At 48.1% G+C, this 22,038-nt stretch overlaps 1 protein-coding gene and 1 long non-coding RNA gene across 6 annotated transcripts in view; one reads left to right on the top strand and one right to left on the bottom strand.

The window, feature by feature from the left end:
• KCND3 (potassium voltage-gated channel subfamily D member 3) overlaps nt 1–22,038 on the bottom strand; it is a 104,359-nt gene that overhangs the window by 16,810 nt on the left and 65,511 nt on the right. For all 5 annotated transcript variants that reach the window (XM_086862305.1, XM_086862309.1, XM_086862308.1 and 2 more), the window contains exon 3: nt 11,731–11,893. In XM_086862305.1, coding sequence (XP_086718431.1) covers nt 11,731–11,893 — 163 coding nt within the window. The remainder of the gene's footprint in view (nt 1–11,730; nt 11,894–22,038) is intronic.
• Nucleotides 133–6,730, top strand: LOC147649400 (uncharacterized). Its single transcript, XR_015279100.1, has 2 exons — nt 133–3,802; nt 6,085–6,730. It is a non-coding gene; the product is annotated as an uncharacterized LOC147649400 (long non-coding RNA).

Genomic DNA, 22,038 nt, shown 5'->3' with positions numbered 1-22,038 from the left:
GTTAGGGCTGAATAAAGAGTGGGGTGCTGCCATGGGGCGCTGCAGGCCCCTGTGTGCTCCCCAAAGGTCACTGGGGGTGAGATGCAGAGCGCTGCAGCCTCGTCCTGGCCGTGCTCGGGGCACAGGGGCTGTTCAGGGTTTGGGTGTTCTCCATTTCTCCCCTTCCCCCAACACCCTCAAGCCCCTCTTTCTCTCCCAGCTCTGTCCTTGGCAGTCTCTGTCCCCTGCTCTGCTCGTGCTGAGCCCGGACCTGTGTCCCTGCAGTGGCACTGGGACTTCATTAACTGTGGCACTTGATAAAATAACTGTCCAAAAATACACATCTCCAGGGGGACAAGTTAGGTGATAAGAAGCAGTCCAGAATAATGCCAGCAAGAAAAACTAAGACCCTACCTCTTCCTTTTTGATTATTTTGGATAATTCTTTTTAGCATTTTAGTTTTTCTTTTCAGTTGCTGCCTGCTTCTCTGTCGAGTGATTTGCCTTTTTTCTTTTCTACTGTTAATTTATGACTCAAACACCATTAAAAGTAAATACATGAAATAGCTGCAGCTATTAAAAAATAATTACATTGTGCTGTAGTTTAAAATGCTGCATAATCCCTTAAATAACATGGAGCTCGTGATTTTCCCTTCTAATTAGAGGTGCTAACGGGTAAACGCTGTAGGAAGAGGAAAGGCAGGAGGCAAATATCTGCAGTGGGTCCAGAGAGTGGATCCATTTCAGGAGCTCTATCCCTGCCCAGGTGTGAGCCACTCTGACCTTCAGTATTGGAAATATTTGAAATATTTGTTTAACCTCAGGACTTTGTGCTCAAGCAGACAATTTCTCAGAAGAAGCCATGCACAGGGTAAAGTCTGCAGCTTTAACTGGGTGACACAGACCATGACCAGTCTGAAAAATAGGTCTTCTTTTGCCCCCCCCAAAATGGGGACATCTGAAATTGGCTTTATTTTCTATCCCTCACCTAGATTCCCTTGTCCCATTTTAACACCGAGCCTCCTGATCAGTGTGAGAGTGAGATCTCTGTGCTGGGCCAAGGTACCAAGGCACAGGCTGAGAACACAACGAGGCAGTGAAATTGGATCTCCACTTTTTCTGGAGACTTTCCCGAGCTGCTGTGTCACTCTTGGCCCTGGAAAGGACTGGCCTTAGGCTGTGGCCTGGAACAAAATCCACGGGGATGCTGCTGTGGAATGGGAGCTGTGGGAGGGAGCCAGGATAAGGGATGAGCAATATTTCATTTTGCAGGTACACGGCACGGTCCCTCTGTTCCTGATAATCACATCTCCATTAAATTGTTTATTCTAAATGCAAGTGTGTGTCTTTGTGTGTCTGTTCCTTACTTCTCACAGTGATCTCTCTCCTCTAATCAGAGGTGGATGCAGTGGTGGATTTTCCAGGGATGCTCTGATGGTCACCACTGAAGATTCCCATTTCTCTCTGTGCTTGATAAAACACCAGCTCCTCTGCTGCAGGAACTGCCAGTGCCCAACTTACCCCACCTCTGGCAGGAAAGGCTCACCCTCATCTTCAGTCAATTGTGAAAGTGGATTCAGTCTCAGGCTGTTGTAATGAACATTATTCCCTTTGCCTCCAGGCTGGCAGGGGATCAAATATTAATAGCTGTACTCCATGTGGAGTGGAGACGGTTCTGAGGTCTGTTCCCTTTCCCTTTTGAAACAGGGCCACTTGCTATCTAAATAATTAAGCCCCACAGCTTTTGTAGTTTAGAACAGACGTTGTTATTTTAAAAAATGTCAATGGGGCAGGACAGAAGTTAATCCTGTTCTCCTTACACAAAGGATTGGCTGGGATCGTCACAGAGCCCAACTCCGGGTCCCCACCGTGATTAAATTTGGTAGATATCTTGATTAACTCAGCTAGAGAAGTTAATTAAAATTGGTGCCTAAAATTGGTTTGGCCCTCCAGACAGTTTCCTTCATTGGACTAGAAACAACTGTAAAACAACAGCTCAGGTTTTTCTGTGAATGTCTGTGTACAAATGTGAATTCTTTGGAAAGTGTCTCTGTCAGGGACACAAGCTCTGCCTGGTGTTTGGGGTCCTGTCCTGTGTCTCTGTGGGGTCTGGCCCTTTGATCAAGCCTGACAGTAAAGAAGGGTTTAAGATCTTCCAAATTCTGCCAGTTTTTACCACATGTGGGCACGTTTTTGTCATCCCTGTCCTGCAGAGCTCAGCGCTGCTGGTCTGGGCACAGAAGATGGGCAGGTGGAAGCCTGTGGCTCTCTGGCCTTCTGCTGCAAATGTCATTTTGGGGGGGATGATTGTCTTCTGCATCTTCTCCCCAAAATGTGACAGACTAAAGGTCACCAGGGCCAGGCCTGAGATCACTGTTACTGAAATAACCCCTGCACAGGAGGCTAAAAAAGGAAAAGCAAACGGCACACTGTGTCTGCATGGAGATGGGGAGAGGAGTTGCTAGGAAACCACAGGATCTCAAAATGCATATGACCTAATCTGGAAGATAATTTATATGATGAAAATAATAATACTAATGACAGCCACTTACAGGTTAGAATGATTAATTTGGTTATCTTGGAGCCCACGTGTTTCTCTGAGCAGGATGGGAGGCAGGGCTCAGTAACTTCTGGGCTTTGCTGGTTTTTAAGAAACTGGAGTTCAAAATAAGCAGGAAGGGCGGTGAAGACCTGCCCAGGTGGGGAGAGTTCAGTGTCCTGGTGTCTGCACTTCCCAAAGAGGCTGGCAGAGGAGAGGGAAGAGCCTGAGTTCATCTTGTTGCTTTTTGGAGAAGTGCAGGGAGCAGGAGCTGCTGGCTGGGAGAAATGCTTACCAGATGGCAGGCTCAGGAAACACCTAATTATTATTTATTAATGATTTTCATCCAGTTCTTATGGAGATAACACTCACTCTTGATTTATGTGGGAGAAATAACCTATTCAGTAACAACCTATGACACAATTCCATATTTGCCAGAAAACTTCAGCTTTCCAGATCTGTTCCTGAGCAAGCAGGGAGTGGAGAACCTGTATGTCAGGAGCTCTCTGCAGGCCCTGCAGCCCCTTCTCCCTCTGTGAGCTGGCTTTAGCATCATCACTCTCAGGATGAGGTTGGAAAGGACCTCAGGAATCAAATCCTGGCTCCCCTGGTCTGACTCTGCAGAGCCACCTGCACCCTGATCCAGCTGGTTCTGAACAGCTCCAAACCCTGTACACCTGAAGGTATTTAAATATTAATGAGATCAATGGATTTAGCTCCACCCCTACCGTTTGTCCATGTGGTTTTTGGGCATCTCCAAACCACACACACCTGAAGACATTTAAATATTAATGAGATCAACGGATCTTGAGTCACCTCCACCCTGAGTCCAGCTGGTTCATCAACAGCTCCAAATTGTGCACACCTGAAGGTGTTTAAATATTAATGAGGTCAACTGATTTAGCTCCACCCCTACCATTTGTCCCTGTGGTTTTTGGGCAGCTCCAAACCACACACACCTGAAGGTATTTAAATATTAATGAGATCAACGGATTTAGCTCCACCCCTACCATTTGTCCAGCTGGTTTTTGGACAGCTCCAAACTGTGCACACCTGAAGGTGTTTAAATATTAATGAGATCAACGGATTTTGAGCCAGCTCCACCCCGAGTCCATGTGGTTTTTGGCTGTCTCCACACGTGCACAGCTCATGCACTAAGCAGCTGCCCCTTCTGGAGACCACAGCCCTCCTCAGCCTTTCCCCAGGTGAGGGCTGCTCTGTCCATGTCCTGTCTACTGCTAAACCTCGAGGAGTTTTAAACCTGCAGATAGTGAAGCTACATAAGGTAATTAATCATGTTTTAATGCTTCTCCCTCAATATTTGATAGTTTGAATGTTATTGGTGGTTGCTGTATTAGGTGAGCACTGCTGGGCCATTAATGCTGAGATGAAGCTGCTCTCCTGAGTCATCAGTGAGTGTTTTGGATCTGGTTTTTATTCTCAGGGTGAAATATCACAGCTATTCATCAAGTGCTTGATTTTCTTGCTTTTGTCTGCATCTGTTGCTTGTTTGGGGTTTGGACTTAAAATTCTAGCTGGGAAGGATGTGGTTGATTCTGGAAGGTGGAAAGGTGACAAGCAGGTTGGAGAGTTAAACAGAGCACAGCACTGATACAGGGTCTAAGAGCAACACTTTCTTCTCCTTTTAACCTCTCTTTTTCTCCCTAAGAAACAAAGTATGCACATTTGGATTTTACTTCCTCTCAAACCTTTACATTAAACGGCTTCTGAGCCAAGTTTAAATATTGTGTCACTTTTGCTTTGGGGGAAATGTTATAGAGCTGCATATGGAAATTAGGTGGTGTAGAACTCATTATATTCCTATATAATTTGATGGCACCACTTACAGTCAGACCTCGATCTTATTTTGGGCCTCTTCATTACTTTCCAGAGATGAAAGATTCCCCTCTCCTCCTCTGAGCCTCTCCTTTTAATGCTACCTTACCCTTGGCACCATTAAAGCAACAGAACATCATTTCCAATGAACTTTATCGTTTAATCTTTTCCAACACTGAGGAACATCGTGTTCAGGCTATTTGTGGAACAATGCACAGAATATGGAGTTTAATGGGTCTGGGCCTCCACCAGTCACAGATATCCTGAGTGATTAAAGAGGGGATTTTCAAAGGGTCACAATATGCAAAACTGGCAGGATGATCAGGCAGCCCCTGGGGCCTGGTCCCTCCTGTTGTAAACTCCTTTTTGTACGTTCTCATCTTGAGCTTAACAAGCTCTGCCTCAGACTTAGTGAAGCTCTTACCCCTACAGGACATTTGTTTCAGAAATTCTTTCCTCTGTTTAGGAAATTCCTTCTCATTTCCAGCCTGTGTGTTGCCTGTGCATTCATCCACCCCGTAAGGGTTCCAGCCAGACCTTGTTCTGTGTAAGGACTGACTTATGGACAGTTTTCCCTTCTTGGAATTATGTTTTACATGGTTGCTGCAACTTGGCTGAAATGCAAAGCTTCTTCTCTGCTGGAGTTCCCACACTACCAGCCCAGCTGAGTGACAAAACCACCTCTCTTCCCTTCTCCCTCCCTTCTTGAAATAATAGCAAAAGAAATCCCTTCATACATTAATACTTTTTTATAGCATTAATGCTGGAGCAGGTTTTTAGAGCTTGGGTCAGAATTGCCCCAAGGATGTGCTAAAGAGGTGCCCAACTGTAGTGGGAATAATCTAGAATAACTGGAATTGTTGTGAGGTGTACATCAGGGTGTGTCAGAGCTTGTCTAGAAACTTATTACTTAAAAAAAAAGTGGCAAGAAAAGACCCTCATGTTTTTCTGCATCATTATCAGAGATGCTGCTGTTCTCCATTAGTCCAAAATAAGGCTCAGTGCTTCACGGGAAGCCAAGCGTGATGAGCAGCTGTCTGCCTGTGATTTATCTGTCTGTCCTTTCTGATCTGTGTTTCCAGAGCTCACTTCTATAACATCTTTCACACAGCTCACACCCCTAATTAATAGCTATGAAGTATTCAGGGGATGGAGGAATTAACAGAGTTTGATCTGGTGTCACATGCCAAGGTCCTGGCCCTGATGGATGAGCACTAATTAATGGTGTGGAGCCTGCAGAGAGGAAGGGAATGGCTCAGGGATGTTCACTCTGTGGGACAGGAGCGAGGGGCTGATCCCAGCTCTCCCCCTTCTCCCTGTGTGAGCTCTCAGCACTGAGCAAAGCGTTCCCTGCTGGGAACTGGAATCACCCAGAGCCGTGTCAGGGGTGCTCTTCCCACTGAAACTGCCCCTGCCTGCTCCTGAGATGTGTGCTGACAAAGCTCCTGCCCCGGGGGAAAATCCAGCCCAGATCCTGGCTGTGGTGCTGCTGGAGAGGGGACAGGGACAGCAGGAGGGCAGGCTGGTCCCAGGCTCGCCCTGCCCCAGGGGTGTCGGTGAATTCGGGATCCCCAGGGTGGAAGATGCTGCACTCAGCTGTGCCCAGCCCAGGCCGGGTATTTCGGCATTAACTGGGTGACGAAGGCAACAGCAAAGAATCTGATCACCAGCAGCCAATTCCAAAGGAAGAGCGGGCTTCCCAACATTTTTTGGCTGAATGCTTTGATCCAGGTCTCCTTGACGAGGCGATTTCAGCCTGCATTTACTCTGACATCTGGGATGGAGCGGGCAGCATGAGCCATTACAAATCCAGCTGTGCTACAGAACGGAGCCAGAGGCTGCCACAAACCTGGGCACCCAACAGGGACAGCCTGACACTGCTGAGGTCACCCAGGACAGCCCTGGGGATGGACCAGGTGGGTTCCTGTACGTCCTGGGCTATGACTGAGACATGATGTGAAACTGGAAATAAATGTGGAGCAGCTTCTGGATGTGTGTGGAAGGCATTCCAGCTGGGCACTGGGCCACTGCTGACAGCAGGCTTTAATATTTGGATGTGTGGGCTTGCTTTGGAGGCTGAACCCATAAACTGGAGCTCACTGATTTCAGCCCTTCCTTTCAGAGGAGACAGCTCCTTGTCTTACACAGTTTGGGACTCGGGGAATTTGAAATAGCTGAACTAATGGAAAATGTTATTTTGCTTTCCTCGCTGATATGAAAGAAAAGAGGCAGGATTCCTGGTTGGCTTGTTTGTTTGGGTTTCTTTTTCCCCTGAACTCTATTAAGGGATGTGACAGAGAAAGAGGTACCTAGCCTGGCAAAAATGAAGTATCTTTTAAAAAAAAAAAGAATAAAAAGCTTTTTTCCTCCTGTCAAAGACTGTTAAATATCAACAACAACAAAAACATATTCCACACAGATTCATTCTGGTTGAAAAAAACATGTTCTTTAAATGTCAGCCAGCTCCAGTTTTAACCTTATTGTTTCTCTCTCCCCCTAAGTTCCCAACCCCATCCCCTGCTGGAACTGAGTCATGTTCTGTTGCTGAGCTCTCCTTAGACAGCTCCAGTCACTTTTTCTGGCCGTTCTTTTCCACGCTCTGAAGTTCAGTAACCCACCTCCAAAATTTAGGGTGTCAGCTGAAAAACAGAACATTTCAAAGCCGACTCCCCTGCTCTGTAGCAAATCAATTATTATAATGGCCTGGTTATTGACAGGTGTGTGGGATGTCTTCCTCAAGGGTGTGGGGATGACACAAACCCAGAGCTCAGCCTTTCCCAGCACCTCTCCCCTTTCCCAGCTCTGCTGCTGCAGCTTCCCAGGGTCTGGAACAGGCTGCTCCTGCATCCTCTTGAGGAGCAATCAGACATTTGTGTCCCTGCTCTCCCTTCCTTTTGGCTGGAGCCCCTTTGAAGCATCTCCATAGTTACCTCTTCCTGAGCTGCCTGTGTGCCACCATCTCCCGAGGAGATGGAATCCCCTCCCTCTGTCCTCTTCCTCCCATCAGCTTCTCCCCGCTGCTGGAACTGCTCTGTGCTTGATGCTTTCATTCATCCCCCAGACAATGTGTCCACTTCCCCTGCCCAGTTTATCCCCTCTGCTCTCTCACAGCCTGGGACACAGTTTTCAGCTCGATATTAGTTTTACGTGGGAGTAGCTCTGCAAAACGATTCTGTCCTGGGTAGTCCTTGCCTTGCCTGAATCTGTGTTTGGTTCTCTCCTGGAAGCTTGCAGCCTGCAGGAGGGAATGAGAAGTCTGTCTCGAGGCTTTGGCAGTACATTGCTTGTTCTCAGGGAGCCAAAGGGCACCAGATAATAAATGAAATGAATTGAACACCCTGAGAGGCTGTAGTCGTCAAAAGCACATTTACTGCAGGCTTGAAACCAAGCACTGTGATTACCCAGCCTCTGGATCTGTTGGCAGCTTCGGTGTGGCCCGTGTGAAATGCAGCACCAGGCCGTGCCAATCCCCCTGACATTATCAGCTATCCCAGCTCATTTAGCAAATCTCACTATTCAATGATAAATGCACTTCAGGCAGGGCTGGGTTTTTCTTTTTTTTTCCCCCAACATCTGAACGTTTACATTTTTCCTGATGCTGTGAGACCTCACTTTGTGAGGTCCTTTGAACCTTTGAACCTCTGATCCAGGACAACCCTGCTGACTTTTATCCCCTGTGGCTCTGTCCCCCGTGTCAGCCCCAGCCCTGCCTGTCCCTGCTGGGGACAATAACTCTGTGCCTGGGCTCTGTGCTCACCCCTTCTCCAGCTCACAAACAGTGGCCTGCTCTCCTTCCCCACTGCTGCTAAAGGAGCAGCGTTGCAGGAGCTGTCAGCAGCTGCCTCTGCCTCTCCTTGCCAGGGTGGGCAAGTGGGAGGTGTTGTCCTCCACCCAGCACCAGCTCCCGTCTCCTCCTCCTCCGTGGAGCATCTTTGCTGCAAACTGAGCACAGCGAGAGGGGCTCCTCCAGCATCATCTGAATTACAAAGTTGTTCTATTGTCAAGCCTTTTAAGTGTCACGTTCCCTTTTAAATCCAAGGCTGTGACATTCACTAAAGAACAGCATCATTTCAAAGTCAGGAAGGTCTATTCTTAGCACATCAGTCAAAAAAGGGGAAAAAAAAGAGTCGTTGAGGAAGGAGAAAAACACAACAATTTTACCAAAATGAACCTTGTCACAAATGATCAATTCCTCCTCCATTCACACTGACCCGCTCCTTGCTGCATGCCAGAGGACAGAATTTGATGCCACAGCACAATGAATTAAGATTTGCCAGATCTCTGTATAATTAATTGTCTCACAGTACAGGTTTGGCAAAGAATAATTTATCTTTAAAGTGATTAGATCACTGGTAGTTGGGTTTTGTATTTGGTGGGGGTTTTTTTTCTTTTTAAGGAACATTTCTCCTCAGATAGTTGAAGAATAGCTGCTGATGAGTAACAACCACCTCCTGGTATTTTATTCACATTACTTAAATACCTCTTCCTGCTAGACCAGAGCCCCCTCAAGAGTTGAGAGGCAAAGTTAGGACTGAGCACATCAGAACCAGGGGACACCAGGGCTGGGCTGTGTTCTCCTGGTGCTGCAGAGTCCAGCTCCTCTCACACCCCTCCTTTCCAACCTGGCAATGCCAGTCCAGCCAATCTGATGCTTGCACAGTATTTCTGCCTTTGTCACTGGAAAACCTCAGTCTGAGTTCATAGAAAAACATAACTCAAGTCTGTAGCTTTATCTTGAAATCTACCAGTACATCATAGAAGTTACGATTCTCGAACTAAACAGGACTTTTAAAGCATTTATCCTAATGCATGCCCAAGAAACTTCAATTCAAAGAGATCAGGAATTCACTAAGTTCCTGGTGTGCTAAAGGAAGACACTGTTGATTCAGAGCTGTCTCCTAAATTCTGTTATAAGGAGCTTCTGCTGGTGAGTTCCTCATATTCAAGGACTGAGAGAGCAAAGAGGTTTTTCCAACCTTCTTGGAAAAGCCATGCAAATATCTTTGTAACTTTAATGAGATGGGGGCAGAGTTTTAACTGTTTCTGAAGATGGGATTCAGTTCAGTGTGGGATGATGCTGGAACAAGTGTGGTATCAAAGCAGATCCTTAATGTCCCTCTGTACATCCTGACCATCTCCAGAGGGACTGTCATTAACGTGATTCTCTCTCTTTCCTGCTTTTTAGTATTCATGCAGTGCTGATCATGTGAAAATTACTCACACTTCTGACTCCAGAAAAGTTCCTTAACTGAGAAATTCCACCAATATCAAGGGAATTAGAAATTCAAATGGGGGGAAATTATACACTCTGTGTGTCAATACAGCAAACCTTTATAAAAGCTGCAATCAATCATATTGGCATCAAAGGTGGTGGGACTTTTCCCTGTTAGCAAGGGATCACAGGCCAAAGAATAAAGGGAAAAGCTGATTCAGAGGAAGAAGCCTTGGTTTGCTGCCCAGAGAGAGGGTCCAGGAGCACAGAGCTGCAGTCAGTTCTGGAGCCTCTCTGTGCCCCAGCTCTTGTCTGGCCCATGGCTTTGTGCCTGGGCTGGGCTGTGGAGCAGGTTCTGTCTCTCTTTTGGTGCTGTTTCAGCAGAACAAGAGCTTCCTCTCAAAGTCTTCAGTTCTTGAAATGGGCTGTTGAACACTGTCCCCATAAATCTCTCCCTGATCATCCTTTTCCTTCCCAAGCTTTGACATCTCACCTGTTCCTGTCACAGGTGAAACCCAAAGCCTCACTCTTGACAATTCACTCTGCAATGACTGAAATTCACTGACCAAATGCACTGATCCCCAGGGTGGGCTTTAGCATACCTTTACCCTCCTTTTATCTCTCTTGTGTCCTGTGACTGAGCAAACTCTCCCTCCAAAACCCATTTCATGTGTGCCACGTCAAACCTCAGGCAGGGGTTTGTAAGACCCAGCGGTGACTTTCTGCAGCTGCAGCTCATTCCTGCACAGTTCTGTCTCTCTGCTACTCCCCTTTTGTGTTTTGACTGCCAAATTTTGTGGTTTTGTAGCTCTTGTATCTGAGCTCTCTGCTGTCAGCTCCCTGAGATGCAAGAAGCCCAGATGCTTGCCTGAAGCAGAAATAACACATTTTCCTACTACTGTTCTCCATCAGGTCCCCTGAGTCTTGGATTTCTGGCAGACAGCGTTCCACAGGGAGAAAAAGAACCTCAGGCCTTTGGTTTGCAGTTGTTGTAGAAACCTGATTCTGGCTGTGGTGTAATTTAGCAGATTGAAATAGAGATATAGTAAATCTGTTATACTCTCTTAGTGACTCAGTGAGCTTCCACTGGCAAAAACTGTTCAGAATCTGGAATATTCAGTAATCCCTTCACATTTCCAGGGGCTTTTGTGTATTCCCAGTGTTCCAGTCACAGCTTTGAGGGGCTGTGTGCTGATAAGCCCATGTTGCTGGATGGGTGTATTTGAAACTACAGAGACAGCAAGGAGCAAAGCAGCCGGAAGGATAAACAGCTCCTGGGGATGATTTAAGGGTTCATGTGCACACAGCTATATATTTGTTTCAGACAATACGCAGGAAAGGTGAGTAATAACAGCCCTGTTGCTCCTGATGCCGAAAATCCAGTGGTACAGCATGTGCAGGAATGAGGACCTTAGGTGGTGCATATTTGATGGGAGCTTCTCCTTCCAAAGTGGGATGTATAAATTGTCCTGGTCGGACTTTGGGTCAGCCAGCATTGGAATTTTGTGGGATCATATGAGTTTATTTTCCTTGAGCTAAAAATGTGGTTAGAGGAGTCATTACCTGGGTGTAATTTTATGACATATAATAGGAGAACTTTGTACAAGAGTCCATCCAGTTGTGTGCGAGGTTTCCACATTAAGCTGGTGTGAAATGTGGCTCAGAGTTGGATGCCACTGGAACATTAAAACACGTGGTGGGGGGTTCTGCAGCTGAAATTTGATGACAATGGTTTTTCAGACCACAAGTCCTGGGGAAGAGCCAAGCAGGAAGTACCGTGGTGTATTTTGTTGTGTTTTGGGCTGTGTGTTGTGTTTTGGGGGGGGACTGGCAGTTGTTCTGGGGTTTCCATCAGTGCCTGTTGCAGGGTGTGAGTTCAGGCACTTCCTTTGCATTGTTTGTGCTGTGTTTGGTGCTGGGGGGGTTTGTCTTTGTTTTTGTGTCCCCTTTCCAGAACCTTTGGGGGCCCTGCAGGTTTTGGCCACGGTGTGGGAACCATTTGGGGATGGTTTAGAGGGGATGACCTGAGCAGGGCCTGAGCGGTGCCAGCACAGGGAGCCCCCAGCTCACCCTGCAGGGCCAATGTCTGTCCCACAGGGCCAATGTCTGTCCCACAGTGCCAGGTGTCTGTCCCACAGGGCCCAGGCAGGGCTGGGGTCACTCACCTTCTGTGCCCGGCGCTTGTCTGCACGCTGGTTCTGGTGGTAGATGCGGCTGAAGTTGGACACGATGACGGGCACGGGCAGCGCGATGACCAGCACCCCGCTCAGCGAGCAGATGGAGCCGAAGATCTTGCCAGCGATGGTCTTGGGCACCATGTCACCATAACTGCAGGGCACAAACAGAGAGGGGGAGCTCGGCAGGGCCCTGGCACAGCTCGCGGTGCCGGGCCCCCGCTCCAGCTGGGCTCACCAAAGAAAGGCACTTTTGTGGCACAAAACAGAGATGCTGCTTCAGGCAGCTGCTGGGTGTTGAAATTCACATCCTCGCTCCTTCTGCACCCACCTCTCCGTGCAGATGAGCTCAGCAAACTTCAAACCCTGCGTCTGCTGGGGAGCAGGTTCATATATTTTCATTCCCTGGTATCCAGGTGCAAATGAGGACGGATTTACACTTCCATTTCAAACCCCAGCAGCTTCCCTGCCATCTGCACAGTCAGAAATTTGGGGGTTGTTCAAAGTCTGCATTCGGTAAAAGGTGAATTCTCAGGGACGTGAGACCAGCTGTAAAATATTCATACAAAGCTCTGCATTGGGTTGGACCCAACAATCTTGTGCTGTAATTTGTATTGTATAAAGAGCGTGTGGAGCCTCTGGAGCAAGTGCAGAGGAGGCCATGGAGATGCTCTGAGGGCTGGAGCCCCTCTGCCGTGGAGAAAAGATGAAAACTGCAATCTAGAGAAGCCCCTGGTTGCTATCAGATGGTATTTGGGATTTCTGTGGTTACCTTTGAGATGTTCTGGTGCTCACTGCAACAAATGTTGTAAAGAGAAATGATTTATCACAATTGAAACTTTATTTTTACATTTGATGTCAGTCCATGACCAACAAAGAGCTTTGAGAGGAATAGAGTTCAGCTAAGAATAATTTACATCCAAGAGAAAAAACAAACATTTCAAACCACCTTTTTATCAGCTGAACTTCTTGTCCCCGTGCAAGAACTTGTTGGCATGAGGGGCTGAGTGAGAGCAGGACTCACTCCTTGCATGTTAACTGCTTCAGGCACCATTCACCAAGGCTTATTTATCCTGACCAGAATCCTTCTCCTGTCCTCATCCACATCAAAACCCCTCAGAACACCTCAAATCAATAGGTTGCTCTTCATGTCTGTTAACTTTTTAGCTGCTGCTTTATGCAAAGATCTTTTCAAAGCTCTTGCTAAGTGACAAGTTCTACCTCATTTAACACTGGTCTAAAAAAAAAATCTCACTTTTCTCCTGCTGGCCCTTAACACAATAAGGCTGAAAATTAATCATATGCCTCAAACATGATCTCAGTGACCTGGAGCAGGGAGAAAAAGCCCTTCTGTGCATTTGCAGAGAGTATAATAAGAAGTGTCTGGCACACAGTCTGTCTCAGGGAGTTTTGTTCTTACATGCAGACTGAGAGTTAGCTCCTTAGCTGGGACTTCAGAGAAGGTGCTTTAAAACACCTCCAGGAGAGATCAAACCCTGGGAGCAGGAAGGATTTTGTGGGGAGATGGAGCAGTTCATTTGCAAAGCTGCTGAGAAGAAGAGCTCAGTGGTGGCTGAGGGACAGGACCTGGCACTGGGGACTCTGTGTCCACTGCAGCTCTCCGTGGAGGATTCTCCAGGATCCTCCCTCTGGGGATCTGCTGCCTTGGACAGCAGGCACTTGGGAACATCTCTGGGCTGACCTGTGACGTGGAAATGTCAGCCCTGAGTTTGGAATATCTCAGCTTTGTTCATCAGAGGCAAACCCAGCTGGAGCTCCACGTCCATCCCCTGGCACTGATGGAGGGGCCTCTCTCTGACTTTGACAGGAACGAGCCTCTGGAGCTGCAATTGTTCTGCTCCTCCCCTGACATCCACAGCTCCTGCAATATTAATTGCCAGAGAGACTATTTCTGTCCTGATGCTACCACAAGGTACTAATGGCCCTGTGGCATATTTATATCAGGTACAGTGCCAAATAAACTCAGCTATTGGATTTCAGTTAGTGCTAATTAGGCATTTCAAACCCAAAACTTTTCCCCAGACTGGAATGAGAGAACTCAACTTTCCCATTAATTTGTTTAGTAAAAGGCAACTTGTCATCTAAAAAACTTCTCCAGAAAGTGCATTTTAAGCAATTCATCAATAATCTCATTAGAGCAGCGAGAGGATGGAGGAATTGGGTAATAATTAACATTCAGAGGGTCTAAGGGGGTGTTTGAGCTGCACGAACACAACAGGAGGCTGCGAGTTCGTGGGATTTAATGTGACCTCCAGTAAATCTTTGTAACTTTCTGTAGCTCAGCTCCCCACTGAGGAAGGGGTAATTAGCTCCTTTGTGTGGTTAAGGGGTGCAGGGTCCCTCAAAGCAGGAGCAGCCCCAGCAGTGACCCCTCGTGCTGGGCACACAAACTCAAAATCAGCTCTCACTGACCTGGGTAAAACAGAGAAACAAACTCAAAGTCAGCCCTCACTGACCTGGGTAAAACAGAGAAACAAACTCAAAATCACCCCTCACTGACCTGGGTAAAACACAGATAAACCCCAAATCAGCCCCAGTGCCTCCTCACAGCCCTGCCCAGCCCTGGCTCTGAGTGCCCTGTACTGCCCAGACCTAATTCCCATAACTGGATTTTGGAGTATTAGTGTCCACATCGGAATTTAAATTAAATTAAATATTGACCAAGAAGAACTTGCTGTCAGGTTCAGGGTGAAAAGCTCCAATTACCAAGGGAACAGGAGCTTTTGAAAACTGTATCACACCCTCACCCTTACTGGGAAAAACCCCAGGACGTGGGCAGGGTGGGCTTTTGTCAGCACAGAAAGAAAGAGCCAAAGAGACTTTTGTAGCTCATGTATGACAATAAATCCCCACTGTTATGATAAATGAGGGAGCTTTTCCTGCAGGGATAATGGTGAGCTGAGGAGCTGAACAGTCCCTTGTGAATATTCCTGCATTTTTCAGTTTTGCTGACAGTGGATTCCCAGAGCCCCCCAGGTGCCCACAGTGCCCTGAGCTCAGGTCAAGGAAAGACCTGCCCAGCCAAGAATGCTGTTAAATTCAGCAGGCTAACAAAAACACCCAAACAAAAAGTCTTAGAGAGCTTCTTCTGATACATCTATCACTGCTGAAACTGAGATCTGAGGATAAAAATCTAAGATGACATAAAGCAAAAAAACCCTGAGATTACTTTTTGCCAGATCTATCAGCTTGGCAAGAACTAAAGGGAATAGAGCTTCCTCTGAAAAGCTGAATTTATAAACATCATGAATAACCTCCACACTTAACTGCCTTTTAAGACTGGAGGTATTTTCTCCAAAGTGAAATTCAGCTTTTCTTATATTGGTTCTACATTGAAGTAAATTCCACTTTTTCTCTGAATAACTTAGATCAACAGTTTAGAATTCCCCTTTTTTCCTGTTAGAAAATATCCAGTGCTTTAACAAGTTTAATGGAAAAACTCGAGCTATCACAAAAAGAGGCAACATCTGTTTTCCTCCAGGGAGATGGGTATGAGGCAGTAAGCTGCAGTTTGGGGGTGCTGGTGGGAACACCCAGCCCAGGAGGGCAGGCAGGACATTCTGAGCCTCTCTGGAAGTGCTGGCAGGGCTGAAATGCAGCAATTCCCCAGCCAGGCTGTGCCTGGGCCAGGCTGTGCCAGAGCAGAGAGCAGCTGGAACCTTCCAGAAGCACCTCTGAGCCAGCACATCGCCATCCTCCCGGCAGCAGGAGCTGGGATGAGAGCCCTGAGCTGCACTGGGGGCACTGGGAGCACTGGGAGCACTGGGGGCACTGGGAGCACTGGGAACACTGGGAGCACTGGGAGCCCTGAGCTGCACTGGGAGCCCTGAGCTGCACTGGGAGCCCTGAGCTGCACTGGGGGCACTGGGAGCACTGGGGGCACTGGGAGCACTGGGGGCACTGGGAGCACTGGGAACACTGGGAGCACTGGGAGCCCTGAGCTGCACTGGGAGCCCTGGGGGCACTGGGAGCCCTGGGGGCACTGGGAGCACTGGGAGCCCTGAGCTGCACTGGGAGCACTGGGGAGCACTGGGGAGCACTGGGAGCACTGGGAGCCCTGAGCTGCACTGGGAGCCCTGAGCTGCACTGGGAGCCCTGAGCTGCACTGGGAGCACTGGGGGCACTGGGAGCACTGGGGAGCACTGGGGAGCACTGGGAGCCCTGGGAGCACTGGGACAGGCTCCCCATTTGCTCAGAACCATCCCTGGCAGTGCCAGCAAAGCCAGGCTGCAGCAGCTGGACACGCTGGGAGGGATGGAGAGCAAAACAAGCCCTGTAAAGACTCGGCTCTGTGCGAGTCCCAGCCTGCAGAGCCCCCAGAGCCCAGAACCTGAGGCAGGAGGACAGAGACAGTGTGGGGACATGAACTGAGGCTTGGCAGATCCTCTCTGCCCTCCTGAGACTGGAGCACAGGGTAAATTGTTCCGTGCCCATGAAGAAAAGCATTCCCATCCTGCAGGACCCTGGCAATCGCTGCCCATCCCATCTCCCAGCAAAACAGATCTTGCAGGGAGCAGGATCCTCACTGAAACCCCACTGCAAAGGGCTCCAAAGACATTTCTTCCCCTGCTCCCTTTAATGAATGGTAATAGGGAGCACTTGATTAGAAGCCTTTCATCATTTTAGGACTAGGGGCTTTAGCTTTCTGACCTACTTTTCTTGCCAATGAAATTCCATTTTTAGCTCCAACTCAAGGTCTGAATGTTACCCAAATTCAGACCATCTGTTTTAACTGCCTACAGGCTGAGAAGTTGATCCAAGCCAGGAGGAATAAATGGAACCAGTGTGTTAATATATTAAGTATTCTCCACCCTCTGCATGTTAAATAACCTCCTTAGCGTGTTCCTGAGGCCACACAAACATTCCTGTTTCCTTGGGCAGGGCCTGCTGTTGTTGTGAGGAGTATTCCTGCCACCAGTTGCTCTCAGGTCACCTTTTCTGTGCAGCTGGAGGAAGGAGCAGCCTACAACTGACTGAGTTCACCTTATCCCTTGGTTTGGCTTTGGTGAGGGTTGGTACAGGCTGCCCTGGGAAATCCCTCAGGGAATAATCCTCCTCTCTTCCTAATTCTCACCATTACAGAAGCACCAGTACTTGTTTCTCCTCAGAGGAAGACGATTTTGACTATATCTGTGTCCTTTTATCATTTAAACACAGTAGGAATTATGAATTTATAAGCCAGAACAATATCAAAAAGGCAACTTTACCTGGAAAATCCCTCCTAAGCAACTGCTGACCACAGCTTTACTGAAAATCAAAGTGAATCCAAGTGCTGAAGATAAGCTGCTGCTGCTCTGGAGCTGATAGGCATCTCCAGCCCTCATCCCTCACAGCTTGGCTGAGGGATGGAATTGCAGCAGAATTTCTAGAGCATCCATGAAAACATTACCAAATGAATTATGCCAGGGAAAAAGAAAACAGTAGTGTGAAAGCATGCCAGATCTCGCAGTTGAATACCCAGCTGGGGAGCTGCCCAGCTCCAAACAAGGCAGAAATAAGTATATTTAATGTAAAAGAATCCTAGCATGAAATAGGCTCTGTACTTCCCTGGCCACGGCTGATTTACTGTTCAAGGCTCTCGTTTGGCAGCCTGTTTGCAGATCCTCTTGCTCCAAAGCTTTACAGCTCAGCCTTGCAGGAGGCACCAGGAGCCCCCCAGGTCCCAGCCCAAAGCAGTCTGTGCTCCTGGAACTCTGTAAAACACATCTGGACACCCCTGGAGGTGTGAGCCGAGAGGACAGGGCTCTGAGCAGATGAAAATGTTCCTGGCTCGCTGCAGGGGTGGAATAAATGGCTTTTGAAAGGTGCCTTCCAACCCAAAGCATTGTCCCAGCAGCACAGGTGAGCTGTGGGGGCCCATTCCAGCAGGGGAGATGAGGAATGATGAATTAAACCCTAAAGCAAAGATCCAAGAACCCCAGACCTCTTGCCAGCTGTTAATTTCCTGCTCGTCCAGCACACACAGAACCCAGAGAGGAACGAGCGACGTTTGCTTTTCTGTCGGATCATTGGAAGTGACACAGCCATTATTTCACTGGGGGTTCAAAGCAATATTAGCAAGATTTCCTTGGACTTGCACCTATGAAATGAGGGACAGGAGCTGTCACCTGCAATATCCCCAGTCTGGCAATGCCACTGAAACCTTGCAGCTGAGTTTGAGCCATTTTCCCCTCCTTGGTGTGAATCACAACACTGCCGAGTGAATTGCTTGGAGTACAAGAAGGATCTCCTGCACCTGGAGAGCTACATGCTAATTCCATGCTTTATTCCAGCTCTTCCATGCAAAAGGCTTTCAAAATCATGGTCCATTGTACAGTACATAATGATATTATTCTGTCCCTGTTGTCCTAAAAGCAGACGTTTATAGGCTGGAGCAGAATCTTCTTTTGTCTCTCCTGTACGGGCAAAAGGTCAGGGAGATGAAGCAGCTCCCGAGGAGCTGCTAATGCTGTGCGAGGCAGCAATACCCAACCGGGCAGAGCACTGGTTCTGTCCCAGCTCCAGGAGGTGTTTCAGCTTTCCCTGCCTGGGAAACACACACGGATTGGCACTTCTGGGCAGCCAATGTCCCCTGGCCACTTCAACACCTGACCATGGGATGAAGCATCCACCGTCCCCTCGTTCCTGTGCTGGCCCCAGACCCAGCAGAGACCCCTGGGCTCTGTGGGGCTGCTCCGAGGGCTCTGGACACCCCCTGGGGCAGGGCAGGAGGGCTGGAGCTGGTGCCTGCCCCAGGACAGCTCTGCTGCTGACAAGGAAGGTGCTGTCCCCCCGTGCTGCTCCTGGGGGACCCCAGAGCTGCTGGAATGAGTCCAGAGGAGGCCACAGGAGCTGCTCACCCATCCCATGGAACCGGGCTGGGAGAGCTGCAGTGCTCACCTGGGGGACAGAAGGCTCCAGGGGTCTCAGAGCCCCCTCCCCTGCCTAAAGAAACCCATGGAGGCACCAGCTCCGTGCTGATGGAGATTTAGAGCCAGCAGCCCCTCCCCAGCTCTGTGGCCCACCCAGGATGAAAAGCTGGCACAATAAAAAGGCTGCTGGAAAAGAGCAGCCTCTGCAAAGCCCTTTCATTGTCACCACAGAGCTGTCCCCTGCCCTCTGATGTCCCTGTGCCATAAGGTCTTGCTGCCATTCTCCTCCAGCTGCCCGTTTCCAGGCTGTGGGTGCTGCAGGGAGATGCAGGCTCACCAGAGATGCTGGAGGGGCTATTTTGAGAGTGACTCATTTGATGAGCTCTTCAGCACCTGAATTATTGCTGTCTGGGGACCTGAGCAGTGCCCAGACACCTCCGTGGCCAAAACCAGCGACCTCTACTTGACAGCACTTCTCTGTTGGCAGGGGAAAAACAACATTGTGTTGTCGAGACTAATAGCTGCTAATTAGGGTGAGTGACACACGAGCCCTTTTCTAGCCAAAGAACACAAAAGTCACACGAGAAATATAATTATAAAAGAGTTGAAGTTCTGCATGCAGTGTTTTCCAGTCTAAAGAGTGACCACTTTAAAGTCATTTTCTGATTTTTCCCCCAGTATGCCTGTTCAGGCATTTACATGAAGCTCATCTTGTGTCTAGAGTGAATCAGTCTGGGGTTCAGTGTTCCCTCGGCAGGGAATGGAGCTGAAGGGGCAGCAGGAGAGGGAACAAAGCAAAGCTGTGCCTTTGGAAGCAGGGGATGCACAGGGATGCACAGGCTCTGGAACAGCTTGGCATTCCTTCAGCTGGAATTTCCCCTTGTGACCCAAAGTGATCCTTCCACAGCCATCAGGCATCAAGAACATGCTTGAAATATGAGGAAAAAGTCCTGAGTATTACTGTCCATCTGATTCAGGCATCTGGCATGAGAGCAACTGAGTGCTGCTCAGTAATGCCCACTTTTAAAAAAGTGTTTGTTTTAATGGAAAATAAAATATCCCAGATTAAGGCATTATTTATTTCTGGCTGCACACACTAAAGGCCTTTTAAATTACTTCATTCATTATTAATTCAAGAAGAATCCTTATATTACTCAGAGTGAAAACCTTACACAATTACCTGCTCAGAGAATCCATTTTTTATTTATTTTTTTTCTTCTTAACTCTCTGTAAAAGGAATCTTTCTGGAGAACAGACAGGCTGGAGAGGGCAGGCAGTGCATTGAGCAATTAGACTTTTCTGCTAATAGCAGGGCTGAAGGCTCCCTGCCCTGTCTTAAATCCTTAACTCTGGTGTCAGCTTAAAGGAAATGCTGGGTTTTTGCTTTCATTTTATCCTCATCTTTTGCTTTTCTGTCTTTTTAAGCAGCTTGAGTGTCCATGCTGAGCCATGTCACATTCCAAATGATCCACATACTGTGCATTTTAATGAGTTCCTAACACTGATTATACAAAAAGCAATCTCAGAAATATTTACGGAGGAAAAAAAAAAAAAGAAAGAAAAGCCTATGGGGAACTAATTAGCTTTTTAAGAATTGGCTTTTTGAAAGCTTCAGACTCTGGGAAAGTTGAACTTGGAATCAGTTTCAGAGAAGTTGATGGGGTGACTGGAAGCAAAGGGAGTGAGTTGTAATGGAGTATTTGTAGCAGGGATTGCACATCACCTCTGCACAGGACAGAAGATGCACTGGAATAGATAATAGGTAATAGATAATATAGAATATATGAATAGATAATAGATAATGTAGAATATATGAATAGATAATAGATAATGTAGACAAGAAATGCAATGGTTATGCAGAGAAAAGCCATGTAATGCCTGTCCCTCTGTCCCTGACCAGGTCCCTCCACCTGGGTTCCTCCAAACAGTGATATTGGAAACTCACTGCATTCCAGGGTCAAGAAAATTCCAGTTAGTTTGGGAGAGAGCTGATTGAAGTTTCCCTTTCCTGAGATGTAAAATTCAATCCAAGGTCCTCATGTTCCCTGATTATTTACTTCTGTCCCTTCCAAGGGAAAGTGATCCCCATAATGTGACATTTGTCATCAGACAGTAGCAGATAAAGGGAATGAGGATTTACTTGGCCTGCACTGCAAATCAAAGCCATTTCCCAGTGACAGGAGGGGTTGCAGGAGCATCTGAACGCTCACCCTGCAGTTAAGCTCTGCAGGAACTTTGAGTGCAGACTGGAAATGTAAGGGACAAATCCCATTAATAATGGGCCAAATGTCAATGCAGAAATTCAAACACGGGGCTGGTCCTTGTGGGCTGGCTCTGTGTGCCCAGGATATTACTGAGATCAGGAAGATTTGGAAGGAGTTGGCTTGGTTGCCCTTCAGTAAAATCCCAACTAATATTGCAAATGTTGCCAAGGCATGCTGGGGAAGCAGCTCGGGGTTCTGGATCTCTCTTCCAGGGCAGGGAGGGTTTTGTGCAGTGCCTGGGCCTTTTCTTCAGGCAGAGCAGAACCGGGGGAAGCGAGGACAGGTCGTGTTGTGCTTCAAGGATTTCACAGAATCCTGGAATGGTTTGGATTGGGAGGGACCTTAAACCCCATCCAGAGCTCCCCTGCCATGGCAGGGCCAGCTCCCACTGTCCCAGGAGCTCCAGCCCCAGGGTCCAGCCTGGCCTTGGGCACTGCCAGGGATCCAGGGACACCCCTGGAAACACCTGCCCCCCTGCCAGGGAACAATCCCTGCCCACATCCCATCCATCCCTGCCCCTGGCAGTGGGAAGCCATTCCCTGTGTCCTGTCCCTGGTGTGAAAATCCCCTCTCCAGTTTGTCCTTTGGGCACCTGCTGCTGGGCTGTGTCCCCCAGGTCAGTGTGAGCGCTCTCACAGCGGGCAGGGCTGGGTTCCCAGGGCTGATTGAGCTCCTCAGAGGGATCACTGAAGCACTGGTGCAGACCTAATGCTATTTGCATCTTTATACACCTATTGAGTTCTGCAAATCTGGCCACAGACACTCTGTAGGTTCCAAAAGCCGCTCTGGTTTTGGCTCATGACCCCAGGGAAATCTGGAGGGGGCACCCAGGGAGTGCCAGAGCTGAGACCTCACCCAGGTGTTCCCTCTGCAATGCAGCCTTTGTTCTTCCTCCCGAGAGGAGCTTAATGACTGCTCCTTAATGGGCTCATTTAAATAAATATTAATGTTCCTCTAGACCTGTGCTGCCCAAGGGCTGGTGATGGGTGCAGAACCACGGTCCCATCCCTCCCAGTCCCTCTCTCCTCTCTTCCTGGGGTGCAATCACATGTGCCTGGTTAGCTACAGGCTTTACTGAGAGCCAGGTGACTTCAGCATTCCTTTCTCATAGTTCTGCTCCTTCTGCTTTCTTTTCTATGAATAAAATTTGAATTTTTGGAAGC

Source organism: Cyanistes caeruleus, chromosome 24 (assembly GCF_971803275.1).
Source record: "Cyanistes caeruleus chromosome 24, bCyaCae1.hap1.1, whole genome shotgun sequence".
In the NCBI taxonomy this organism is placed as follows: domain Eukaryota; kingdom Metazoa; phylum Chordata; class Aves; order Passeriformes; family Paridae; genus Cyanistes; species Cyanistes caeruleus.
This window is presented reverse-complemented; position numbering and strand designations above follow the sequence as displayed.